The sequence below is a fragment of the Scylla paramamosain genome, chromosome 2, assembly GCF_035594125.1.
Source record: "Scylla paramamosain isolate STU-SP2022 chromosome 2, ASM3559412v1, whole genome shotgun sequence".
Classification (NCBI taxonomy): Eukaryota; Metazoa; Arthropoda; class Malacostraca; order Decapoda; family Portunidae; genus Scylla; species Scylla paramamosain.
Genome location: NC_087152.1, coordinates 30939349 through 30966667, shown reverse-complemented (window position 1 = coordinate 30966667; position 27319 = coordinate 30939349). Strand labels below are relative to the sequence as shown.

General features: G+C 39.8%; 2 protein-coding genes across 2 annotated transcripts in view; one reads left to right on the top strand and one right to left on the bottom strand.

Moving 5' to 3' along the window:
* The first annotated feature begins 382 nt into the window (after positions 1-382).
* LOC135113080 (proteasome subunit alpha type-6-like) lies at positions 383-25998 on the top strand. The gene is made up of 8 exons (XM_064028071.1): positions 383-398; positions 15493-15618; positions 16997-17091; positions 18284-18365; positions 18944-19099; positions 20508-20643; positions 22393-22530; positions 25691-25998. Coding segments are annotated over exons 1-8 (792 nt in total). The 5' UTR covers positions 383-397; the 3' UTR covers positions 25749-25998.
* Positions 23616-27319, bottom strand: part of LOC135113071 (tetratricopeptide repeat protein 8-like) — a 27508-nt gene continuing 23804 nt past the window's right edge. Inside the window, exon 12 of the mRNA XM_064028059.1 lies at positions 23616-23634. The gene's annotated coding sequence lies outside the window, so the exon portion shown is untranslated. The remainder of the gene's footprint in view (positions 23635-27319) is intronic.

Sequence of the window (27319 nt, the reverse complement as noted above, 5' to 3'; positions counted from 1 at the left end):
TAGTTGGCTGTCATGTGTATTGATTTATTTTTGAGCATGTGTAGTTGTTTAGCGTCAACTTAACTACGAGCTATTGTATTTTTAATGTGAATTTTACGTAAAAGAATTGTCTTATGCATTTATTTGATTATTTATTTGTTTATCTATTCATTTATTTACCTTTGATTTTTTGTCCCAATATTTAGTTTTGCAATCAGTTACATTGTAGTCTGTAAGACAATCTAATGCCTTTACTTGTGTTTATACCAGTCCTGTACCTGTGCATATCTAAGTATACCGGTCTCTGCACCATACAGCGGGAGGTAGATGTGGGGCTTTCCGTCCCTAAAGATCATAATCGCGTAGGCCTGTCGGGAGTGGTGAGCGCCATCTGTGAGTCATCCCGAGCATTGAGTCAAGTGAGTGGTGCAGAGTTCGTAGCATTACTGGCTCCATTTGATTAAAGTTCCTTCGAAAAATTCATCCATCTATCTACCTATCTATCTATCTATCTATATCTGTCAATCTATCTATATCTATCTATCTATCTACCTATCTATCTATTCATCCATCCATCTCTATCTCTGTGTCTGTCTGTCTGTCTGTCTGTTTGTCTGTCTGTGTCTACCCACCTATCTATTTATTTATCCACCTATCGACTTGATAAGCTGAGAGGTATCCCTAGTAAATGCCAGCAGACAAAAGTGTAAGAATGGTACACGTCGATACAGTTCCCAGAAGAGTTGTGCAGCGGCACTGAGTGGTCCGGGGCTTTATTGAATAAGAGGCTTAAGAGACCAGGCATTGTTCAAAACCACGTGGGGAACACCGCTCATTGCAGTTCAAGGCTTCGTGAAGAGAAAATGAAACTCCAGTCTCTTTGTATTCAGCTCTGTCGTGTGTGTTGGACGAGTGACCGAATGACTGACCCAGATGATAAGCCAAGTTCAAGGTTAAGGTAAACCAGGTACGAAATGAAAATGAGCCTAGTTCGAGACTGATGCCATATAAAAATAAGCCGATATACGTCCGAAATAAGCCACGTTCAAGGTGAAAACAAAATCTAGGCTCGAGGTTGAAAGAAGTTCAGTTTAAGGTTAAAGTTAAGCCAGGCTCAAGATAAAGAAAAAAAAACGGTAAATCAGGTTCATGATAAAGAAAAAAAAAGCTACGTTCAAGATAAAAAAAAATAAATAAATAAGCCGTGTTAACTCAAAATATTCCAGGTTCAAGATCGAAACACAGCCATGGTCAAGGTAGAAAAAGTACATTTTCAGAATCGGAATAAGGCCAGATTCAAGATCTAAATAAACCATGTTCAAGATAAAAAGGAATAACCAGGCTCAAAATAAATAAGCTAGTTTTAATGTCGAAATAAACCAGGTTCAGAGGGCAACAACTCGTGCTGGAGTGGTCGAACACTGTCCCTCCTTTATCTGTTGCTACCTCCTCCTCCTCCTCCTCCATTTCCTCTTCTTCCTATTCCCTCCCTTCTCCTCCTCCTCTTCCTCTAATAACATCCATTACAGATATTGCAACTCACCAATATCCTCCCTTTTTTTTTGTAAATGTTAATTAAATCACGCGAGTGTCTTTTAATAATGTTTTTATGAAGGAGTAACAGTCATTAGTCAAACACGGTAATATGCTCAGGTATTTTTTTTTTCCTGCCGATGATAATGATTCCACAGTAATGGTTTATGCTGCCTAAATGTGTGTGTGTGTGTGTGTGTGTGTGTGTGTGACACACACACACACACACACACACACCATTAATCATTAACCCGTTTCCATGTGTGCCTTTGTCTTACTTTGAATTCATAGAAGTTGTTGTTGATGATGATGACGGTGATGGTGTTAGTGGTGGTGGTGGTCCACGTCTCACAACAGTGCAGGAGTAAGACAATGTCCACCAGCCAAAGTCTCATTGATTTCACGTCTTATCCACACACTTGTTCAGTAGGAAGGCTTCCTGTCACTGTAGCTAGACTGAGATCGTCTGCTTGGCCCGATAGAGTGATAAGCTTCCTGTGGAGTTTTTTTTTTTTTTTTTTATGTATGAGGGGCACCGGGTAAGAGAAAAAAAAATGCCCCTGAAGTGCCGGTCCCCAGTCATAAATAAACCAATAAATAGATCGATAAAATGAGTATATATATATATATATATATATATATATATATATATATATATATATATATATATATATATATATATATATATATATATATATATATATATATATATATATATATATATATATATAATGAAAATCACAGTATATATATCAGTGATTCTGTGACATGCTATATCTGTTTCATAGGAATTCGGAGTACAGCTTGAAATGAGATTATTTAATCTCGTTAAGTGTTTTACCTTCTTTGGATAAAAAAATAGAAGACATGAATAAAAGGCATACGTTAAATATATCATGCCTGGAAATTAAACTTTGGCTATTATGTGACATGCTGCACCTGGCTACCCTGTTGTGTGGGAATATTTTGTGTGGTATATTAGAGTAATAGGGGAGACTCAAAAACCCCGTCCAATCTAGGGAAGTCAATGAATGCTTCTGGTATTTTTTCATTGTGTGAAGGATGTCGACCAAGGGCACAAAAATGAGGAAGGGGGGAAGGCTTGCTAAGTTGCTGCCTCTATAGAAGCTAATTAATTCTGGAGATGCTTTGGATACTCTTTTCCTGAAATACGAGTAGTTCATCAGAGGAAGGAGGAAAGATGTAAATAGGCACAGAGTTCCAGAGTCTATCAATGGAGAGGATGAATGAGTGAAGAAACAGATGACTTAATCTTGCCTGATATATAAGCAGACTGTATATCTATCAAAGTTAATTTCGTGTGAAACTTTAATAAAAAGGATATTTTCTTCTATCTCTATTTCTCTATACTTTTTTACCTGCTAAACGTTTTTTTGCCAACTGAATAAGGAGTAAACAGCGAAATGCATCAAGTCAAGAGGATAAAATGTTTGAGGGAAGATTAAGAGTCACTGGTCTAGTAAGCCCCTGAAGGTGGCGACGCCCACGCTGCCTGGCATGTGTCTCACTCCAGTTCGTGCAATTGCTGAGAAAAAGGCGTGGAGGCGAGTGTGTATCGCTGCCTCGCCCCGCAGCTAACAGGAACGATGGTGTGATGCGCTTCCCTAAACATGAGTCCTTTCAGTTCCCGTGCAGGGCTAGTCATCGGATCAATACTCACCAGGAACTCTCCCAGAAAGTCTCAGAATTATGCCGCGACAGAAATTAACACCGCTGAGTGTTTCAGCATCACCACCGCCACCACCATGAGCATCTTTGGTAATGGACCTTGCTGTGGTGGTTCCAAGAAAATATAAACAGATAAATAAATGGATACGAAAAGTAGTAAATATGTAGGTGAATAAGTGAAATAATAGATAGACAGATAGATAGATGATGGGTAAATAGAGAAATAGATAGATAGAGGAATATATTGATTAAGAAAAATAATAAATATGTAAATAGACAATAAAATAACAATGAGTCAAGCAAGTAAACAAGTAAGCAAGCAATGAACTCGTAATGGAAACCTGAAGTTAATGGAAAAGATTCTAACTGTCGTGTTTAGAAGTGCATTGTTGCATCCTTACAACGACTGTGTGCACCTACAGCTCTCGTTGTGACTACTGTGAAAGGCTGCAGATACGATTAATAGGATTCTCTCGTTATTTACTTGTATTAATGATTTGGAATCCTTGCTAGACTGTCACTAGAATCATGGAGACCCTTGAAACTCCCACTAACTTTTATCAAAGCCTGTTACCAGTGGTTGGATGAGGCGCCGAAACGTGCAGGAACATGGACCTACTGTATATCGCATTCTTTCACTTCTCAGCATTTCATAAGTTCTCCGTGAAACTCTCCTAAAACATCTTGAACTTTCATTTGACTATTTTTTTACGATGGTTTCCCCTATCGATGATGCAGAATCCCAGTTCAACTATGACTAGAATTATTAACACATCTAAAAGCCTCAGTGACTTCCAGCAGAGCCTGGTTTAAATTGTTGAGATAAGACGCCTAGACGTTTAAAAATGCAGACCTTCATGCTCCGAGCACCTACGTGAAGCCCGCCGTGGGATAACACAATAATCTCTCACAGCAAGCGTTATGTGTGCACCACCTCAGTCATTTTTAGTATAAGTGTGCTAGTAATGTGAGAGAATTACTTAAGAATGTCTTGCAATCGTCAGGGAACAAACATCTCCTCGTAATCAGGCCAGTTTGTCAAATGTGTGATTGTTAAACACTGCAAAAATACAACTGGGTTCAATGGTGGGAAGGGGTTGCCCTCGTTCTCTCAGGACGCAAAGATTCCACTCGCAGTGCCGTGCGTCCTTAAAAGGCACCGCGGTGGTCTGTCAGTGCTGCGTAAGAATTAATGCAGCACGACAGCAGTTCAAAAGCTCGGCAAGCTTGAATCAGGATAACAAATGTACTGGTTGAATAATTTTTTTTGTTTCTCCTCAAGGTGGCTGGCTCTATTCTGTCCTGTTTTCCCAATGGTAGTTCAGCAAAACTCTCTTCATAGAGTTTGCTTCCGTGATATCCTTTCCTCTAATGTAATTCTACGTAATGCAAGAATATTTCTAGTACATATGTAGAGCGTATAGCGTGACCCGCCTGACCCACACAACTCAATTATAATGAATGAGGGGCTTCCTGGCCAGTGAGAAGGGTCACGGTGGCTGGAAGGAACACCTGCATCACCTGGCCAGTCGCCCCGCGGCAGCATCACCTGAGAGCAAGACTTGATCAGGTGAGGGAATCAAGGTTCTCTCTTCCCACGGATGTGAACCTTCAAGGAACGCATTCTTACGTTTGTCTGTCTGTGTTCACAATCTAGGGATAAATTACTTTCCAGTGGTTATATACAAGTATATGGTTAGCGGAGGGTTGCAAAAAAGAAAGAAAGAAAAATAAAACCGACAGTGTTTCGTGAATGGAAGCAACAAAATCAGTGTGCCATGTCACAGTGAGTAACGAACAGAAAGAGGTTGGGAGTCATCACTTTTAATCCATCTTTGAGAGTGATGCTAAGCTGGTACCTTGTTCACACCTCTCAGTCTCACCTGCCGTGCCTCACCTGGTGACGGAGAGCCGAGGGTTCACTGCGACATCATTCACAGCCTGAAATGTGTCGGGGAATAGCGGGAATGAGCGGGGAATGAGATGCGCCAGAGTCCGAACGTGGATAAGCTCAGTGGTGGAGTCATTACTGTGACGTGGCGGTGCTGTGGCAGGACTGTGAGCTGCGACAGTTGTGTATCGCCGTGTTCAGGACTTTTGTAGAGTTGGAGTTGTAAATATGGTGGCGGTGTTGTACAGAGATTGTGGGAGTAACAGTTGTGTCGGACCTTTTCCAGAGTTATTCGGAGCGGTAAATCTGTGGCAGTGTTGTGCGGAGATTGAGGGGGATAATAGTCGTGTATCGCCATCACTGAGGCGTGTTGAAGGCGATGGCATTCTTCCTCAGAGTTTTAGCAAAGTTGTAGGATATAGCAGTTGACTGTCGCCATATTCAAGGCCAGTTGTTGGCTGTGGCACTCTCTACAAAGAAAGACTGAGCTGATAGTTCTTTTCAACCTTTTTTTTTTATTATTATGTTTTCATCTTGTGTTTTTTTTTTTGGCGTGTACTTCTGTTGTAGTGAGATTGTGGTGTATGTACCATCACGTTCGAGGCCTGTTGTGGAGGATGGCATCCTTTTCTTATGTTGTAGTGAGGTTAGTTGGAAAAGATGTGTAATGTCGCCATGTTTGACTCCGCTTGTGGACGATGGCACCTCTCCCTTATGATGTAGTGAGGTTGGTGGTTGGAGTAGTTGGTCGGAATAAACTCTGGCATCCTTCCCTTGTGTTGTAGTGAAGTTGGTTGGAATAGGTGATAGATGTGTAGTATTGCCATGTTTGAGCTCTGTTGTGGGGATGGCACCCTTCCTCACCGCCTTCCCGGCAGTCACGATGAAGGCAGGCTTGGTGTGTGATGAATGGTGTGTGATAGTCTTGTGTCGCTGCCGTGGCGTGTGCTGCTCCTCGCTGCCCTCATGTCAGTGCTATATTAGTTTTCTTTATCTGACTGTTGGTGTCAAGAGTCGAAGTAAACTTTTGCTACAAATCTACTTTGTCCCAACTTTCTCTATTTTGTACCATCAGTGTTATTGTTAGCCTCGACGTAAACATAGCATAGATATTTCTCTTCTCTTGGCTCGTACCTTTTCTGCTTTGTTTTCCATTGGCTCTTAAGCCAGTCCTACACAATCAATATTATTGACGCAGTATATTAACTCAGTTTTATTGTGCAATATTTGTCTTCCCCTACATGGCTCCATATTATTGCACAATATCTTCAGTCGAGCGAAGGATTTCAGAAAGACATCATGACGGACACTGATGTTGCTTTAATCGGAATTGCAATATCCTGCTGCACAAATAAAAAAAAAGACGCAGATGGATGGAGTGGTATAAGAAAAGACATGAGTAACAACAATGAGAATTTGTTGAAGGAGATATAAGGGTCAGTGAGCCAGAGGATTATAGAAATTATATGCGAATGAATATTGCAGCATTTGACAATTTACCATAACGTTAGATAATAAACCCTATCTGAACTAATCCCAGATTTCTGTGAACTTTTAATTTTCGCCAATTCCTTTCTGAACTTTGTTCTGAGTGAATTTATTTTCCTTCTTACATCATTTGTTGTAGCCTCTGGGTATTTTTATTATTTTTTCAACAAGAGAAATATGCACTCTCTTTCTTTTGTTTGTCATTGTATTCTTTACTTTTAACTTGCCGCAATACTATAAATCCCTGTACAGTTGTATGCCCGGGCCAGGAGGATGCCCTGGAGAAGGGGGCAGGGAAAGGCAGCCCGGGTCAGGAGGCGGCCATGGGGAGGGAAGAAGGGCGAGGGAGAGGCAGCCCGGGCCAGGAGGCTGCCCTGTCTGTCTGTCTACGAGTATCTGTGTTTATTTATCTACATGTCTATCTCTCTGTCCGTCTGCCTCTCTGTCTATCTATCAACTTGTCTGTCTGTCTGTCTATCTACCTATCTGTCTGTCTGTCTGTCTACCTGTCTGTCTGTCTGTCTGTATACCTGTCTATTTCTGTCTATCTACCTGTCTCTGTCTGTCTGTCTGTCTATATACCTGTCTATCTCTGTCTATCTACCTGTCTCTGTCTGTCTGTCTGTCTGTCTGTCTGTCGGTGCACGAATAGATAGGAATATGTATTTATCTTCTCCTCTGTCTGCCTGTCTGTCTGTCTGTCTGTTGTTCTTCAAATTCAAAATATCTATTAGCCATATTGGAATTATACTGAGTGGTTACTCGAAATCAGTAACATTTATATTTCAAGAAAAATATAGTTGGATGAGATGAATGATTGAATCCATGACTGGTCCCGTTCAATTAAAAAAAAAAAAAAAATGACGGGCCCTTTTAAAATAAAATGTAAATCGAATTTTATATGACTGTGGACATGAATACACATAAGTTACGAACATACATACACACTCACACAGACGCATATACACACACTTATACATACATATACACACATGAATACATCTATACACACACACACACACACACACACACACACACACACACACACACACACTCGTACATTCATATACACATACATACTTGTACATACACACATAGATACATACATACAAATACATATACGGGTACCTGCAAATGCACATTAAACACACACACATACATACACAACATTCACATACATACACACAACACAGTGCATGTAAGTATACACATGTACATCCACATGTATGTACATCCAGTTAAACACATCTACGAAAAACCCAGACATATAATTTATTTTCTTGCAAACCTTTGCAATGAACATACTTTTGAAATAGTAATACATAAGGTATATATCCACATTTACACTTTTATACACACCTGTTAACATACATATATACACATACACATGAATACATACATGAACATATTTGTGAAATACCCTCGCTTATATAGAAAAGCAACTCATTTAAACGAACATAGAACGAAGATCATTAGATGTCTGGAATTACTGATGAATCTTGGCTAATACTGACCTAAAATGTATCTTTTGGCATTAATTTTTAACGTAATTCTGTTGTTGGATTCTTTTTATATTTCCAGGTAGTTAATTCCATTTTTTAATCGAATTAAGATTACTGATACACAAATAATTGCCATTCATTCTTTCTTCTTTTCTTACGTCTTAAGACAAAAAATAACACATTACCTACCAGAAGAAAATAAAGAAAATATCCAGGTAAAGGAAATAATATGAAATGATAAAATAATAAATTCTAATAAGAATAAGTATTACTGTAGGTGGCGACGTCTGAGTTTTCGTTTGTTTTCCGTCCTTTTGACCCTTTTGGATACTGTTTTGAGTCGCCGCCGCGGAGGACCGGCAGGCAGCGCGGCGCCTTGACCGGAACCATCGGTGTGTTGTGGACGTGGACAGGGAGAGATTGTCCCCTCGCTGCCTTCCCACACCTTGCCAGGCGCGGCACGTCTCACCCACTGCAGGTAAACTCACTCCCATAGTCAACACACCTGCAAGTTTACCACCCAGCCAGCACCTGCCATCCAGTCAGCACACCTGCCAGCCAGCCAGCCATTTATTCATTCATCCATCTGGTCATCCAGCAAACATACCAGTCAGACAATATCCGCACCAAAGAAATCACGCCAGCTAAAAAAAAAAAAAGAAAAAAAAAATCTGCCAGCCCGTCAGCCAGTCAGCCAAAACACTTGAGTCGGGTAGCTAGCACACCTGTCAGCCAGCTACATGGTGAACCAACACACCTGCGAGCCAATCAGCCAAAACACCTGCGATTCATCTAACTGTCTATCCATCCAGCCAGCCAGTCAAATAACCACTCAGCCAACCATCCGAATAATCTGCCAACCAGTTATCCATCAAGCCAACACAGCTACAATTAATCAGCCAGCTAGCCACCCAAAAAGCCTACAAGTTCCAGTCACACAGTCAGCAGCAAGCCAGTCAGTCATCCAACACACTTGCAAACTAACCAGCTAGACAAGACATCCTACAAGTCAGCAAACTAGCCAATCAATTAGCCACTCCTGTAGTCCCACGATATGTTCTGATGTTCTCTGGACTAACCTTAATATCCGAATGCACATGTTCTGCACACTTCTGCGAAAACTAACAGACTGATCCAATACAGTGCAGCAAGTTCCCGTGGCAAGAGCACTTCGCGACACACCGCTGGTCCTGCCACACGCCGCAATACTGTATACTCCTCTCTCTCTCTATTCCTGCAGCGTGAAGCGGCAGTAATTACGAGGTCGGAGATATAGCAGAGCATCCTTCTCGTGGGTTTTCTATTTTACCGAGTATGGAAGGAGAGAAAACGAGTGAAATCTCTCAACCTCCGCGTCACCCTTCTCTCCCCCGCGGCGGTATGGTGGTGGTGGTGGTGGTGGTGGTGGTGGTGGTATCTTTTTCTATTCACCGCGTGTAATGTAACGTTGACGGCGACTGCAGGCCTTATAATTACAGCGTCCCATGCACTCCCTGACACACTCCCGGACTTTTAATGAGGCGGAGGGTGATTAGAGAGGCCTGTGTTCGGATCCTCTCAGCTTGAATCCTCCTCACCTGGCTCAGCGCTGCGGGCAAGTGTTAGGTCGGATTAAAAAAGAAAAAAAAAAGTGTGGAGAGAAGAAAAAAAAAAAAACTGTGCATAGAGGAGAAAATGTTGTCTTTGTGTAGATTGGAATGACGGTGAGTTTGTGTGTGAGCGGATGTGTTGACTTTTGTGAGATATCTCTGCTGGAACATGCGTTTTTTTTTTCTTTTTTATTGTTTGTTCCTTTGCTTGTTTGTTAGTTTCTTTATTTTGTTTTACTTATTTTTGTATTTATTCATTTTCCTTGTTTTTCTTTCTCTTTCTTTTTTTTTTTTTTACTCATTCATTCATTCTTGTGCAAAGGAGGCAACTAAACTAACGAAAGGAAGAATGCTTAACTGCTGCTGGACCACTCCCCACCAAAAAGAAAGAAAAGATAAAAATAAAAAGATATCAGTAAAATAAAATAAATAATAGGAAAAGAGCGCCAGACAAGATGAACAAGTTAATTCAGGAGGTGTCTTAGTACTCGCAAGACAGCTGAAGTCAAGGTGGAGAGGTAGAATCAGACAGAGCTCTTAAGTTTAGTACAGCTGTGGTCAGAAACGTAATGATGACATAGTTGAAGTCAAGAAGGTGGAAAACTATGTAGAATCAGACAGAGAGCTCCTGAGTTTAGTACAGTTGTGGTTAGAATAATGATAATATAGTTGAAGTCAAGGTGGATATCTATACAGAATCGAACAGAGTCAAGGTGGATATTTATACAGAATCGAACAGAGTCAAGGTGGATATTTATACAGAATCAAACAGTCAAGGTGGATATTTATACAGAATCAGAGTCAAGGTGGATATTTAAACAGAATCAAACAGAGTCAAGGTGGATATTTATACAGAATCGAACAGTCAAGGTGGATATTTATACAGAATCAAACAGTCAAGGTGGATATTTATACAGAATCAGAGTCAAGGTGGATATTTATACAGAATCAAACCGAGTCAAGGTGGATATTTATACAGAATCAAACAGAGAGCTCCTGAGTCACCCATCCACTTCCATTTGATACATCCTTCCTTAATCACTAACTACTCAGGGATATTTCTTCTCATTCTGCTGCCGCATCAAAACACTACACAGGCGAGAAATTGCATAATCTATTTCTCTTTATCCCCTTCTTTCTTGCAGGTGCTTGTGAAGGTTCCATACATTCCTCTTAATGCTGTGAATTGATGGGTACCGTAGTGAAGGGGTTCAGTGCAGCCGTGATCATAGAGACCTCTCACACTTAGGACCATATTCTGAAACGCTTCTGGCCGCACCTCCACTGCTTTCACAAGGCTGTAGATGAAGATACACGGGTTTTTGATGATATTTTTATGGTTCTAGTGACAGATTAACAAGAGTTTTCATTATTAACAGGAGGAATACTATTGAGAACCCTGGTGATCATCCCTGTGGTCTTTGAAGATAGTCGTGGTGAGAGAGCGAAGCGTTTCTGAATACCGGCCTTAATTTCTCTATTTAGAATCCTTCTTCAGTTTTGAGTCATTTGGTATGCTGTACAGTCTTACAACACCTGACAGAAGCTACATTCTCAGCAGATCAGAGGTATTAAGATCGAAAGTAAACTAACACAGTGACGGTGAGTACGGCGGGTTACTCAGCCGTGACTGTACCAGAAGATGCGCGACCTGTGAGTCAAGACGTTCGTTGCAGGCTGTGGGGAAAGGAAGAGGAAAAGGGAAAAATTGTCATGCAGGGCGGTAGGATCCATGTTGTCCCTTGCACGGCGCGTGACTGCCAACGAGGGTCCAGGGAAGGTCCAGAGGGATTCCTCCTCCTCCTCTTCCTCCTGTCCTGCCCCCCCTGTCCTCCTGAAGGTTATGGGCGCTGTTGTCGTCCTGGTATCAATAATTCAACGTTGGTATATCAGTGTCAGTAATATTTTCCGTGTATGATGTATATGATTGTGTGTGTGTGTGTGTGTGTGTGTGTAAGCAGTTCTCTGTCTTGTCTCTGTCGGCTTTATTATAACCTCTTCAGAGATTTCCTGCAAGTAGTGATGTAAGTACGAATAGCTAAAATTTGTCAGGCCTCCTCTCCTTATGTTCATGTCTTGCTCCATGCTGTCTTTCCAAGCGCACTCCTGGTTATAGTTACCTTTACTCATCGTCACTAGTAATGTGGGTAACAACTAAAAATTCCACACACACACAAAAAAAAAAAAAGGAAATGCACTTCGCACTTCTCAAAAACGAAGATTAACAGCAATAAAAGAACAAGAAATAACAAAAAAACTAACAAAGTAACAAAATATACCAATCAGGAATTCCACCAGAAGACATATAGAAAAAAAATCTTCAATGCATTACACGCTTCTAACATTGTGGCAGAATCTCATATTGCATCCGGAGACGAGGGCCGAGTAAGCGGTTTTGTGGAGCAGCTGTCCATGCAGTGGTTGGCAGGGTAACGTGTATAGGAAGTCCACGAGAGGAAAGGAGAGGGAGCAAGAGGGCAAAGAGCACTGAAGTGGAAGGCTGGAAGCAGGGGCGCTTGTAACTATTGACTAAATTTAGACTAAGGGTTGAGTTTAAGTGGGATCATCTTTTTGTGAAGAGGAGAATGATACCGATAAGTTGGCAATGGTGTCTTTATCATAGGTGAACACACACACACACACACACACACACACACACACCACACCACACCACACCACACACATTATTTTGCTTTCAACACTTCATATTCAAGGACGAAAGTATCCGAAACTAGACTTAAAATATTCATAGCCATTACCTCTCAAGTGTATCTGACGGCGCCAGTGGGTGGAATCCAAGGAGTTTTATCTTTATGAAACCTCCTTGGTGGAAGCACAGAGCGGCGCGGGACAAAAGGTTTAAAGGGACATTCTGCTAAGTGGAGTAAAGTGTGGAGCAGTAATTCCAAGGAGCGTGGCTGGGTGTGGAGTCGGATGGTAACACAGAAATTCCTGGAAGCTTGCAATGAAGTGAAGTGTGGAGCAGAAATTCCTGGAGACAACATATATTTAAAGAGGTCTGTGTTGTGAACGCTTGGTTCTTAAGGATTATTTGCAGAGGCCACAATCATTAGTCGGTTTCTGATGGGGCTTTTCCCTGTGATGATGCAGTCTTTGTTAAATTATCTCTAGAATAATAATATATCCTTGAAACTCCCAATGACTTCCACTGGAGCTGTTATAACAAGACGGGGTAGGACGTGGAAGCATCTGAGAGTACGATCCAAATGTGGGCTTGTACGAACGTACCAAAGCCTGGGTGCAGAAGTTCAAAATGTAGCTTTTTACGTATGACTCGTATGTAGTGTTAGTCTGGTCATGTGACTTTGCAAGTTTCCAGGAATCAGACGCCATACATGTCTTTCTTTTTCCTATGATACGTAATGCAGGGGACTGGTCAAGGGGTAAGAAAACAATATGCTTCCTTAAAAATAAAGACCCTTAAAAATAAAGGAAAGAAAAAAAAGTATACGAGATTGGCTAAGAGTTAATGACAAAAAAAAAAAGAAAAGAAAAGGAAGAGAAGAAAAGACGCTCCCTCAGGAAAAAAAAAAAAAAATGCAGTAAAAAGCATTCCAAATAGAAGACTAGCTAAGTTCCAGCAGGTCCAACTCGCACTAAATACAAACTTCTCCGTTCAAGTTTTTTTTTTTTTTTTGTGAATCTTGAACCAGAGTTGACTCGATTCCTTTCTCCTAAAAAGAAAAAGTCCTCAGGAGCATTTAAGCAAAATATTCAGATATCGTTAGCTATGCAAGGCTATATACCAAACAGGTAGGATTTTATATTAATGTACGATATGCAGTTTCATATATATATATATATATATATATATATATATATATATATATATATATATATATATATATATATATATATATATATATATATATATATATATATATATATATATATATATATATATATATATATATATATATATATATATATATAACGCGAATAACGCGGACACAATCAATCTGCTGTAGCTCATTAATTCTGAAACATCAGATGATGATGATGATAATGATGATGTCCTGTCACCCACTCTCTTCCATCAATGATATTCTGAGCCAGGCGTGTTATCTTATCCAGTCCTAAGTTGGTGATACCACTCCGCGCATCTTTCCGTCTTTTCGTAGACGCCCAACCCTCCAAGAATTAAACAACTCAGGACAGGAAGGCACAGAACGTCTGACTTGTAATCTTTTTAAAATTTCTGATTAGAACAACAAACGCAGCGTTGTTCGTTGCCTTAAAACACAATTTTTCCATCTGTTAATTCGACACAACCTTTCAAATAATTATCCCCTCTTCTTCAGTGACACTCAAATGTGCCAATTTTCTACATTGAACATACTAATAATCTAAACTGAAAACTTCACATCTCATCTCTTGCTAAAACAGTTTCTGTGAAATTAGGTGTTCTGAGTCGTCGTCGCCAGTTTTTCTCACCCCTTTCTCAGCTGTTAACCCTGTAAAAAGGTCGTATCCGTTCGCCCATGTATAGTGTATGCTTAATAACATATATGTAGGGGTTCCACTCACACTGCTCTGCTAAATAGAGTGGAATCTAAATCATTTTGTCTTATCAACTCCTCTAACTGACTGTCTTCAATCTCTCTCTCATCGCCGCAGTGTTGTATCTCTTACTATCCTCCGCTGTTATTTTCATGCTAGCTGCTCTTCTGATCTCGCTAACTACATGCCTCCCTTCTTCCCACGGTCTCGCTACACAAGACTCTACTTTCTCTCACCCCTATTATGTTTATCTCTCATCCCTCTTTCTGGCAAACTCTGGAACTCCCTGTCTGTTTCTGTATTTCTTCCTTCCTATGACTTGAACTCTTTCAAGAGGGAGGTTTCAAGATACTTATCCTCCAACGTGGAATAATCCATTTGGATGTTCCATTTGGGAACTGGCACCTCAGTGTTTTTCTTTCTTTCTTTCTTTCTTTCTTTTATTCCATTTTTGTTGTCGTAGGCCAGAGCTCCTCTTAAATGAAAGCAGATGATGAAATATCCGAAATCTCTCTCTCTCTCTCTCTCTCTCTCTCTCTCTCTCTCTCTCTCTCTCTCTCTCTCTCTCTCTCTCTCTCTCTCTTTGGAAATATGATATTTTCAGACAGTGTATGTTATTATAAATACTGCAACATAAATGAAGAACAGCAGATAAAAAGGAAAGAAGGAAAGGTGAAAGGCTGGGGTGCGGAGAGATGTGATGCATGATTAGGAGCGAACAGACAGCCTTTAGCTCAGTGACTTCCGTGAGGCAGCACCATGGAACAGATTGATGAGTTTATTATAGCACAGTATACCATTAAATGAAACCCTCAAACCCACTTACTGTGAAGGTATTTATTGGTGAACTAAAGTTTTGTAAGATTAATGTAATTATTGCAATCATTATTAGTATTAGTATACTATGTTAATATAGAATTAACAAGTCAATTATAAGAAACAATGAAATACAATTAAAGTCGATGCTTCACATTTCGCAGGTAAACAGTTAGTGTTTTATCTTTATCGTGTACTGAGAACAGTTTACTTTTTACGGGAATCACGTGCAATAAAATGCTACTGTTAAACATAATCAATTAGAGAAAACAATGAAATACATTTAAAGTCGATGCTTCACATTTCGCAGGTAAACAGTCGGTGTTTTGTCCAAATCTCAAATTGAGAACAGTTTTGTTTGTATGTCTACTGAGTGATAATAAATGCTATCATTAGTCACAAATATATTAATCAATTATACATGTAGCTGTTCATATTCACTATATTTCGTAATTTTGCAAAAGAAGTAATATATTTCCTAAAGTGCAGGAACAGTCCGGGCGGGAGTTGGTCCATCGCAGCGAGACAGACAGGATGGCTCGGGGGACAAGCGCCGGTTTTGATCGTCATATTACTATATTTTCCCCGGAAGGAAGGCTTTATCAAGTCGGTAAGTGGCGAGAACGAATATGTGGTGTGGAGGAACGTGTCAGGAGGTAAAATGCGATGTTAATTACCACAGGAGAAGGAGCGGGAAGGTAGTGGCTATTTGCATGACAACCTCGTCTTGCAGTGAGGGAGTGACGGCGTGAATTTCCTGCTGTATCCTTAGTAATGGCCTGGAGAGGCTTGGTGGGCATCGGTGGCCCTGACCAGGACACCGGTGCTCGGCCTGCTGCCTGGGAGGAGAAATAATACAATTCCCATTGTGTTAGCGGCAGGCAGGACAAGCCAGCTAATTGGCCTCAGCAGGTTGTTTGGTTGTTGTTGGACGTTTATTGTTAGGTTTGGTACTCTGATATTTTTGTTGTGTGGGGGGCAGGCCATGGCTGGAAGTGTTGCTGTTTGGAGCCTGCACGGCCATCCTGCTGCTTGCATCCTGCCAAGGATGACTTAGTTAATTTCTTTTGGAGTTTGAAGTGTGTAATTTCTCAGAAGTAAAACAGGAATTGTATAAGTTTTTGGTAAATACATCCTGATTTTTCAAAAATGGTTAGTTTTATGATAGATTTGTGATTTAGAATCATAATTTTCTGGGCATAAACTTAGACAGGGAGTGGGCCTCCCTTCCATGAGTGATTTTGAGTTTTTGTTTTATTTATTTATTTATTTATTTTATTTTTTTTATGTAAGAGGGTCATTGGCCAAGAGAAACAAAAAAGAGAGAGAAAAAAAAATCCCACTGAGGTGCCAGACCCAAAAGAGATGTCAAGAGAATCATCAAAAATTGAAAGATAAATGTCTTGAAAAAGTGGTCTAATTAGTTCAGGACACAGAATGTGGAGAGAAATAAAAAAAGAAAAAAAAAGAAAATGCCCTTGAAACAATGTTAGTAGTTCTTTACAAGTGTCACATTATTGTGAGACTAAAGCTCCAACCTCCAGGTACTTTCATTCCTTCTCCCTTGGTGCCCTCAGAACCCCCCCAGTTCACTAACCAAAGCTAATTCAGCTGGAGAGCTGCACTCATCCAGATGCCACTCTTGGTCACTAACCTAACCTCACTGATCTAACACAACATACTAAAAGAGATTTCATTGCTTGACCTTAATATTGCTCCCTGCAAATCATTTCCTTAACCTATATACTTTGTGGTGTTCCACAATTAGTTTCTTGTTAATAAAGTGTTGTCTTGTTACATAGATTTTCCATCGTGCCTGCTAATTTAAAGGTAGAGAAAATATCAAAGTTGTTGGTGTACAATAGCTGGCTGGCTCATGCATGCCTTGCCACTGGTTGACCCACCCTTGCCTTGTGTTGCCTCAAATCTGATTGCTTGTCTGCTGCAGTGAAGCCATTGTGAATGACAGTCAATGTTCTTTGTTTCAGAGTATGCTTTTAAGGCCATCAACCAGGAGGGACTGACGTCCGTTGCCTGTAAAGGAGAGGACACTGCCGTGTGTGTCACCCAGAAGAAAGTTCCAGTGAGTAATTTGATGACTGAGTGATTGATTGAAGCTGCAACACAACACTGGCCACACACCACAGAGTAGCCACCACTAAAGAGATGCCTTGCATGTATCCATATTTCTGCTGAAGTGTAGAACTTACTTCATGAGAAGATTGTTTTTTAATTTACCATTAATAAATTTAAAGTATAAGTAAACACCTTCCTTTTAATTTGTTAAGCATTTTCTTAATTATTTAATTATTTCATTTACTTATTATTTGTTATTATTCATTTATCTATTTCTTTATTTTTATTTCAATCTTACACCTTTTCCAAGATCAACATTTCATATCTATGTTTGCTCATTGGAGGGACTCTGTTTGGCTCTATATCAGCTCTGTGATTTCTCTCAATGCTCCTTTATTATTTTGGGAATAATAATAGCAATGATACAATTTGGCTGGAAATGGAACCATATTATTTCCTTGAATTAGGAGGTAAATATGAAATGCTACCATTATATAAGTGGTATGGAATGTTTTGAATAAGTGACAGCTTTACTTTACCCACCTTGCCAATTTTTCTCATTCCTCATTACTTAAGGATGTGTGTGTATTGCTTCTGTTGGGTTTTGGCAGTATTTGTACAGCTGAGATTTTTTCCAAAGGTGTACTTTATAGGAGGACTTATCACAGGCTCACAAAGATATGGAAAACATCAGCTAGTGTCACTAATAAAATTTACTAAGATTTTGAAAGAAGTAAAATAAAAAAAAAAAATAGATGTAATATTCTTTACCAAATAGCTGTTAAAGATAATAAAAAAGTGCAGAATTTGGCATCTTCTTTTTCTTAATGCCACCTTGTGTGTTGCTGTGGTTTTCTTGATTCTTTTAGTGCTTTGACATATTCTCATATTTAATGTAATTACCTAAAATTTTAGAAATGCTACTGTCAGCAGGAGTGATCAAGCAGTTAAAACCTTCTATTCTTATAATTTTGATTTTGTTTCATTAAGTCATGCAGCATTACTCAAATGATATAGCAGGTTTCATACTGTCATTAGTATGCACAGAATAAATGTTTGCAGATACCTTGTAGTAGATTTTTAAGGCAGTATTTGAACTATAATGCTAAAGTTACTTTCAACTGAAATTTGAATTAAAATGTGTTATTTTAATAGTATGGCAAATATGTTGTTGACTGAATGCTGTGTCATCCTTTCAGGACAAGCTTCTGGACCCCATCACAGTAACCCACATGTACAAAATCACGCCCACCATTGGCTGTGTCATGACCGGCATGCAGGGTGGGTGCTCCTCTCATGCTGCTGTGCTTTGCCTTCTTCATTATTTTATACCTTGAAATAAGTTTGAAAGATTGTCATATTTAAAGAGTATTGTAGCTTTGTTTCATGTTTGTTGATTTATGTACATAGATGTGTTGAGGAATAGTTTTCATCACAATTTTTTTTACTTTATGGTAACTTTCTGAATCACTATATTATGACTACTTTAACACTTGGCTTTGTAAGATCTTGACTTGAATGGTAAATCTTTTTGATAATCATTATATTTTAAATAAGATTATTTGAATACTATTTTATGTCAGAACGTAACTTATTGTAACTTTTTAATTACTGTGCCAAGCTTGTTTGAATATATTCCTTTACAAAATCATAACTGTCATCACTTTTTTGTCAGTCACTGTAGTAAGACTGAAGACATTTCATTATGAAATTCTACTATTTTTTAACTACTGTAGTAAGATAATCTGAATATTTATTAAAATCATAACTTATGGTCACTTTCAGAAATTTCCATGAGTGTCTGAATACTTTTCAGCATAAGATCCTTTCATGAATTACTAAGTAAGACTATTCTGCAGGTGACAGCAGGTACCAGGTGATGGTGGCTCAGAATGAGGCCAACAACTTCAAGTACCGCTACAGGTACGACATGCCCATCAATGACCTGTGTCGCCGCATGGCTGACATCAACCAGGTGTACACACAGAATGCCGAGATGCGACCCCTCGGCTGTGGTGAGTCGCCTGCCAGCCCTTGTGCCACACCCTGCATCACTTACCTTTTAGTTGTATTTGTTTGAAAAGTACAAGGGTGGTTCTTGCTTGTTACTTAGTCTTCAGGAATGCTTGAGTGTATATTAATGCCGGTGGAGGTGTGGATGGGTATGGGCACTTTGTTTTGGCTGTCCAGCTTTGTGGGAATGCCATCCTAGTATAGAGATAGATTAAGATTTGTACTTCTCTCTTCTTCGATAAGTACATATAAGAAAGGTTTTAGTGAATTTTCGTAGACCTCAGGTGTCCTCCTTAATAAAAAATGTTGGCAATGATCACAGAGGTAAGGATGGGAATGTTTGAGGGAATTATATCATCAGTCCTGTGTGGTTGTGAGTCATTGTCAGTAAATTTCAAGTCAAGAAGGATACTAAGCAATGAAATGCCAAAGTTACTTGAGGTATTTAGCTCCACAGTCAAAAAAAGAAAGATGTAAATTTAAATTAAATCAGAATTTTATAAAGTTTTCAGTGGGTCAGAGTTTCATGTTGAAAGAATATCTGGTCATTTTGAGGTGATGGAGTGTATTTATGCATTTTACTGTTCATGTGTGCTAACCCACTGGTTTGGAAGGAACCCAAATGTGTGAAGAGGAAAGTTGATGGTGAATCTAAACCTGCCATGTTTCTCAGTTAAGACAAGTGAGAGATGTTTTTTGCCTGTTTTGATGACTTATGTCTATGTGGTTCATCTGCAGGCCTGTGGCCCACAAGCAGCCCACCAGTTATTTAGTGTGGCCCATAAGTGTTCACTGAATAATTCTATGATGTGGAAAAAAAACTTCCATTTTATTTGATTATGTTCAAGTGTACAGAATAATAACAATTAGCTTGTTAAAATAGTGCCACTAGAATAACATCATGTCTGCAGAGCCAAAGTTCTTTTCCAGGGTTATAAAGTAGGGCCATATGTGGTACATGTCACGAACATGGCCACTTCTTTGTGTCAAGAACGTTTTTTATAATGTCTCATTACTATTTTTTTCATTTACTCTTTAACTCACCATTCTCAGTTACTTTATATTAGGTTAGGGTCAGACTTTAGGTGTCTTATTTCACTGTTACTTTATGAATCACAATTAAGGTATTTCTGAGAAAGTGTGAGATCAGTTTGGGAGTGTGGGCCATGTGTGTTTGTTTTGGTGTGCAGAAACCAGGAACACTGGATCATTATTTCCAAATTGGGCTACTTTCTACTACTACTACTACTACTACTACTACTACTACTAAATATTGCAGTATGACGCAAGCAACTTTTTTTGAGGTGCTAAAAGTGGCTCTTGACATTCATGTTTAATGCTAAAGTGGCCCACAGGATTAAAAAACTTGGACCACCCTGATTCTGATTTATGTGATGATTTCATTTCTAGGTATGATCCTGATTGGGTATGACGATGAGCTTGGCCCATGTGTGTACAAGACAGACCCGGCCGGGTACTACTGTGGTCACCGAGCCTGTTCAGCTGGCGTCAAGCAGACTGAGGCAAATAGTTTTCTGGAGAAAAAGTATGATTTGGAGGCTTGTTCTCTCTCTCTCTCTCTCTCTCTCTCTCTCTCTCTCTCTCTCTCCAGCATGTACTGATGTGATTTAAGTGTTTGGGGTGATGTTTATGAGGATGTGGGGGAAGAAGGAATGGATAGTGAAGACAGCAGTTTAGGATTGGAGAGAAAAGATGGAAGTATAGTGAGAGGAAGGATAGCTAGTGAATGGGGGGTAGGATGGGGAGAGAAGGGAGAGCAGGTGGTGAGAGTACCGCTGCATACTCCATAAGTCTATTTCAGTTGTTGAAGAATGGTGCTTGTACTGCTACTTTTTTTCTCGTACCATAAAAAAGCATTATCATTCCTGTATACTGCAGGATAATGTTCATCCTTAATTTCAAACTACTTTTCAATAGTTTTTTTTTTTAGATGATCAATGCAGATGTGTGTGGGAGCAGAGGATGATAAGATGTAGACTGAAGAGAGTGCTATTGGAAGGAGATATGACAAGTATTTTAAGGGATTGCTAAGTATAGGAGAGGATTTTGTGCCTAAGATTTTTGTTGTAGGAATGGAGCTGGGAGCTGGGAATTGAGAACTTATGTGATTAATTAAGTAGTTATTGGAGGAGGAATGTATATAGTACAATATTTAGATGCTGATCACTTACAAAGAACAAAAAGTAAAAGTTATGTGATTATGTGATGGAACTAACCTCATTGTATAGAGCTGAAACATGAAATTTGGAAGCAGGATTGGAGATTGAATGTGATAAAGATGAAGTGTCTGTATGGTGCTTTGTCTAGTCCACATGTATGGATTGTGTGAGGAAAGAAAGTACAAAGGAAAATTGGTGCTGAAAGAGAGCTGAATGAACAGAGTAAGGGGTGTTACAGTGGTCTGGATATGTAGAGAGGATGGACAAAGATTGATTTGAAGATGGCTAGATAAGATCTGATTCGAAGGAGTAAGAATACAGGGAGTATCATTGATGGAATGGATGAACAGTAAAAAAGTGTTAGATCATCTTTCTTCAGAGTTGTGAGATTGTGAGTTAGAAGCAAGAGAGATGACTGTGGAGTAAGGAAGAGTAGAAGAGTAGTTGTGTATGGTAGGGGTGAATGGTGTAGCCAGTGAAGCTGATGGGATATTTGCCCATGTCTGTTCCAATGAGCTGATCAGGTTAGATGTAAGGAAAGGGTTTATTAAGATGCTGTAAGGATAAACCAGCTGTAATGTTTGACCCCAACACAGATTGCTGTCTGTTGTGCAACTAACCCTTTCATTATATGGGTGGTGAGATGGATCCTATCTAAGCAGAGGTGTAACTTGTGGCTAAGATGATTTGTGAGGGTAAATACATGCATTGAGGTACCTTGTAGTGTTTTACTCTGTATTTGTAGGACTCCATATGATGGTTGATGAAACTATCCCTTTCCACTTGGAGCCAATAGAGCTAAGTATGAATGACATGAGTATGTAGTGCTTTGTCTAGGCCACCATGTGTGGGATTGCTGGCCTAGTATCACCGATTTATGGGTATGTCTTCCTGGTTAGTAGGAGTTAAGTAATTTTAAAAGTTTAAGTATTCTGATTTTCATATGACTCCCCTCTTGTTTGGAGGAAGCTAGTTGTATTTATTATAAAAAGTGTTTCTCAAAGCACTATCTTTAGTACATGAGATTGAAATATTACCACCCTATAGAGTCCTAACATGATCAGAAGGCATTGCAGTATCTGTACCCTCCTCTATAATGGTGCTGGTATTTGCAGGTACCGGAAGAAGACTAACTACAACCACGATGAGACCATCCAGCTGGCCATCACCTGCCTCATGACTGTCCTCTCGGCAGACTTCAAGCCCACTGAGGTGGAGGTTGCTGTCGTGTCCAAGGATGAGCCGGCCTTCAGGTGGGTGATGGTGCCTGGTGGTGAGGGGTTGAGGCTGCTGTGGGTGTTGCTTTATTAGATATAAGTGTCTTGGTATATATTTGATGTAGGGAAATATTTTATATTAACCTTCTTTGTGTAGATTGGTTTAGCTCAATGTAAAGTTGATTAATCTGAATTTTGCCCAATTTGGTGCCAGAAATTATCCTTTTGGCACTCATTGGTTTTTGGATTAGTTTGATAAATTTATCCATTTGGTGTTGACAGTGGACTACCCTTCCTAAAAAGTCGTATTTATCAGTTTGTACACAAGGGTAAGAGAAACTTACTGTTCTCTTCTATTTTTTTATTAACTTGCATAAGAATGGAATAAATATTTACATATGAGTAAGATGGTTTAGTCAAGAAAGCTGGCACCTGGGCAGCATTTGTAGTAGTTCCCAGGATTGGCTGCACCCTTCCCTCACTCACTACATCCCTGTCACTCAAGCTTGCCTCAGTGATGTATATTGTTTGTAATAACTTGTCTTGTTCAAATCAGATCATTCTAGTTGGTACTATTGGACTTGGCAGTAAATGCACAACTCAAATATGGTTGTCTAATCTTGGTAAGTTAAAACAAGCAGTGATAAGAAAAAAAGAATTTACATAAATATTTTGGGCATGTCTTGTTAATTCATCTTGTTACATATTCTTTGTTAGTGAGTTCACACAACCATATTTGAGATGCACCAATTAAAATTATTTATCTTTAACAAGAGAAGAGTTTACAATGAAGAATATGGAAAAATAAAGTGTTGAGGCAAGAATGAGTGATGGGGGGGAATTGTGGTGAGTGAGGGGAAGGGTGCAGCCAAAGAGAAGCCACTCCAAATGCTGTTATGTGTCACATGAACAGCTTCCTTTCAAAAGAGTATAGTATGCTAAAGTTATTAGAGTGTAGACCACTGAACCAAATTATCCGTTTGGGTCATAACTGAACTTTTCTAAATGCACACTTTGTGATACCACATGGTTACTTCATCAATCTGTCTAGTGTTGGAAACATTCCAGATAGTCACATTCTGCATGATGTCTGGGCTCTCAGTGGGACTTTTCAGTGGCACCAGCTATCCTTTTCAGACCCTGTGAGGCATCATTTTTTTTGCAAATATCTTCTAAACAAAGAGTTGAATCAATATGACATTTTGGCACAGCTTGTTTGACACTGTCCCCTAATTTATGATACCACAGTGCATTGCCAAGCATGTTTCATTAACGCTTTCATTTGTTATACACAACAATTCACAACACTAAAAATTTTTCATTGTATGAAATCTATATAAACACCTGCAAGAAAGACTGGGATGAAGAGGCATAGACTTTCCAGTTTCTAGCCAGTATAATATTTGAAGATGGCTGTAGAACGAGAAGAAATGGCCATATATCCACTTAAGAAAATTACTTGTGTATAATGGCTGATAATCCAAAAATATACACCGAGTATGGTTGAATTGCTTAGGCAAATTATCATGATCACAGTTCTGCTTTGTTTGGCCATTATATGGCACATGGTAGGTGAAAAAATTAGCTCCATAACTGAAGGGCATGTGTCCCTATAGTCTATCTATTCTAACTTGAGCCCTTCGGCATGGCCTGGGAAAGCCCACATTGTTTACACATCTACTGATAACCTGTGCATGGCAATCTGTCTCACTGTTAGTCTGTATGTTATCTGTTTATGGAATATGTTTATATATTCATATTATGACTGCATGGTGGCTTAGGATTTGAGGGAAAGATAATGACTCTGTAAACTTTCCATTTCACTTGGCAATATGACTTATGTGACATTGCTGCCCAAGGGACCTTGACACAGGTGGGGCGGCAGGCCTCTCTGAGTAGAGTTATAGAGTGATGTGGCGGCAGTGCAGTCGCCTGAGGAATCCCTGAGCCACGCCCAAAGACTGAAGTTAGTCAAAGGAATTGTATATTATGTGTATAGCCATGTGATGTGGAGGAAGGAATGCTTCATTACTGTTGATCATGGCCTACATGCTATGATATCTACATTAGTGCAGAACAGTAATTACTGTGGTGGGGGCTAGGAGGAAGGGAAGGGGGGAGAAGACAGGAGTGGAGGGAGAGGTAGTTGAGTGACATATGTCATAACTACGTGGCACAAAACCTTGCCTCTCCGAATATCTACTCGTCTCTTGCCAGCTTCCCCCTTGAAAGGTAAGAGCAAACTCCTTAAAGAAATACACTTGCCAATGCACTGTGGTGTCATAGATTAGGGGACAGTGCCAAACAACCTGTGCTAAAATGTCACCAATGCAACTATTTGTGTAAAAGATATTTGCAAAAAAAAAAAAAAAAAAAAAAAAAAAAAAGATGCCTCATAGGGTCTGAAAGTGAAAGTAAAGTTTTGGGAACAGGTAAGTATCACTAGGAGCCATGTCTGAAGATTAGAAAATTTTGCCAATGAGAGGGACTTTGTTTGGCCAGGTGTCAAGGATGGGGCTTGATGTGTGCGAGAAAGGCAACTGGCAGCTGCGTCATGACAATGGCCCTACCTGTCATTCACACCTGATCCTGAGTTTCTTAGCCAAGCATTGAATTACACAGATTTGCCAGATCTGTACTCTTCATTCATGGTTCCTTGTAATATCTGGCTGTTTTCAAAGCTGCTGGTGCTGCTGAAAGACCCCAACTGAGAGAACCAAGAGACATGCACTACACAATGACACTCCTGGTAGGCAAAGTGGAACAGAATTTGCTGGATGAGAGGGTTGGTGAATTACAGTTGCAGAAGTGTCCCCTACCTTAGGCATTGTATAGAATATGCCAGTGGCCAGTGGGGACAAAAAAGGACTGCTTATTCCAGTGGCCAAGGAGCAACTGGGTAGGGAGAAGCCCCCCTCCTTCAGTGATACTCATATTGGTGCCCTGATGTGGGCAGTTTCACAGGGATATTCTTTACCATGCCAAGGGTGAGGATAGGCTTTGCACTATTGGCTGGCCCCTGCTACCTGCCTAACTTTAATGACAAACACTGTACACAGATAGATAGTGAAATCCAGCATATCAAGATTCCAATTAACACATCATTATTAGCCTAGTTATTGTTAGCATATGAAATACATTATTGTTCATAACATGGGCATTTTTTTTTTTTTTTTTTTTTTTTTTTTTTTTTCAGAACTCTGACTGAACAAGAGATTGATTACCACCTGAGTGCCATTGCTGAGAGGGACTAGGAGTACCCTTGGTGGGCACATTGACACCACCACCATTTGTCAGGATAGAAGCTTTTGTTATGTCACACTTAGTTTTTTTACAACCTGCATTGAACCTGATTTTGTGAAGGTGTTTCAATCTTATTAGCCAGTATTCAATGCCTAATTTTTTACACCACTGGATGCTGGATGCTGAGTACACACGTGGGGAGCATCACACTATAATTATGTACTTGAGTCTCAGCTAATAATAAAAGTTTTTGGCAACTTTTCTCATCAGTTTTGCTATGTACTCCTAACCTCATTACATACTCATTATATACACCTCCCCTCTTCTAAATCTCATCTTCTTTTCCTCACTGAAACTCAGGTGTCTGAGGCAACTGACAGTATCCCCTTTTCTGTTCCCTCCTACTTTCTCCATCCTCATTTTTGACCCAAAGCTGGATGTTGCGTTTGTGTGCAATGACTTAACCTGCTCTCGTGCCCATGCTCTTGAATCTTCCGAGTTTTCCACCATCTGGCTACGACTACAGAGTCACTCTCAAACTAAATTTATCTGTGCTGTATACCTCTCACCTAACTCCTCTGACTATAAGAAATTCTTTGACTACTTAACTTCCAAAGTGGAGCACATTCTGACCCTCTTCCCTTTTGCAGAAATCTCCATTCTTAGAGACTTCAATGTTCACCACCAGCTTTGGCTTTCCTCTCCCTTCACTGACCATCCTGGTGAACTAGCCTTTAACTTTGCTATCCTCCACGACCTAGAGCAATTGGTGCAACACCCTATTCATATTCCTGACTGTCTTGGAGATACGCCCAACATTCTTGACCTTTTCCTGACCTCTAATCCTTCTGCTTATGCTGTCACCCTTTCTTCTCTGTTGGGCTCCTCTGATCATAATCTCATATCTGTATCTTGTCCTATCACTCCAATCCCTCCTCAGGATCCCCCTAAGCGAAGGTGCTTCTGGTGTTTTGCCTCTGCTAGTTGGGAGGACCTGAGAAGGTATTTTGCTGATTTTCCTTGGAATGACTACTGCTTCCATGTCAGAGACCCGTCTTTGTGTGCTGAGCGCATAACAGAGGTGATAGTGTCTGGCATGGAGGTGTACATTCCTCACTCTTTTTCTTGACCTAAACCTTCCAAACTCTGGTTTAACACAGCTTGTTCTCGTGCTATATACATGATATGGTGGCCAACAAAAGGTACTTAAGCCTTCCATCACCAGAATCTCATGCACTTTATATTTCTGCCCAGAACCATGCCAAGTCTGTTCTCCAACTAGCCAAAAACTCGTTCATTAACAGAAAGTGTCAAAACCTTTCAAGATCTAACTGCCCTCGTGACTTCTGGCATCTAGCCAAAAATATCTCCAATAACTTTGCTTCTTCTTTCCCTCTATTTCAACCAGATGGCACCACTGCTATCACATCTATTTCTAAAGCTGAACTCTTCACTCAAACATTTGCTAAAAACCCTACCTTGGACAATTCTGGGCTTGTTCCTCCCTCTCCTCCACCCTCTGACTACTTGATGTTACCTATTAAAATTCTTCGCAATGATGTTTTCTATGCCCTTGCTGGCC

Excerpts from the sequence above, each read along its gene's own strand:
- LOC135113080 (XM_064028071.1), top strand. Across the intron at positions 19,100-20,507 it reads GATGCGACCCCTCGGCTGTG|GTATGATCCTGATTGGGTAT; the intron begins GTGAGTCGCCTG and ends TTTCATTTCTAG. Across the intron at positions 20,644-22,392 it reads AATAGTTTTCTGGAGAAAAA|GTACCGGAAGAAGACTAACT; the intron begins GTATGATTTGGA and ends TGGTATTTGCAG.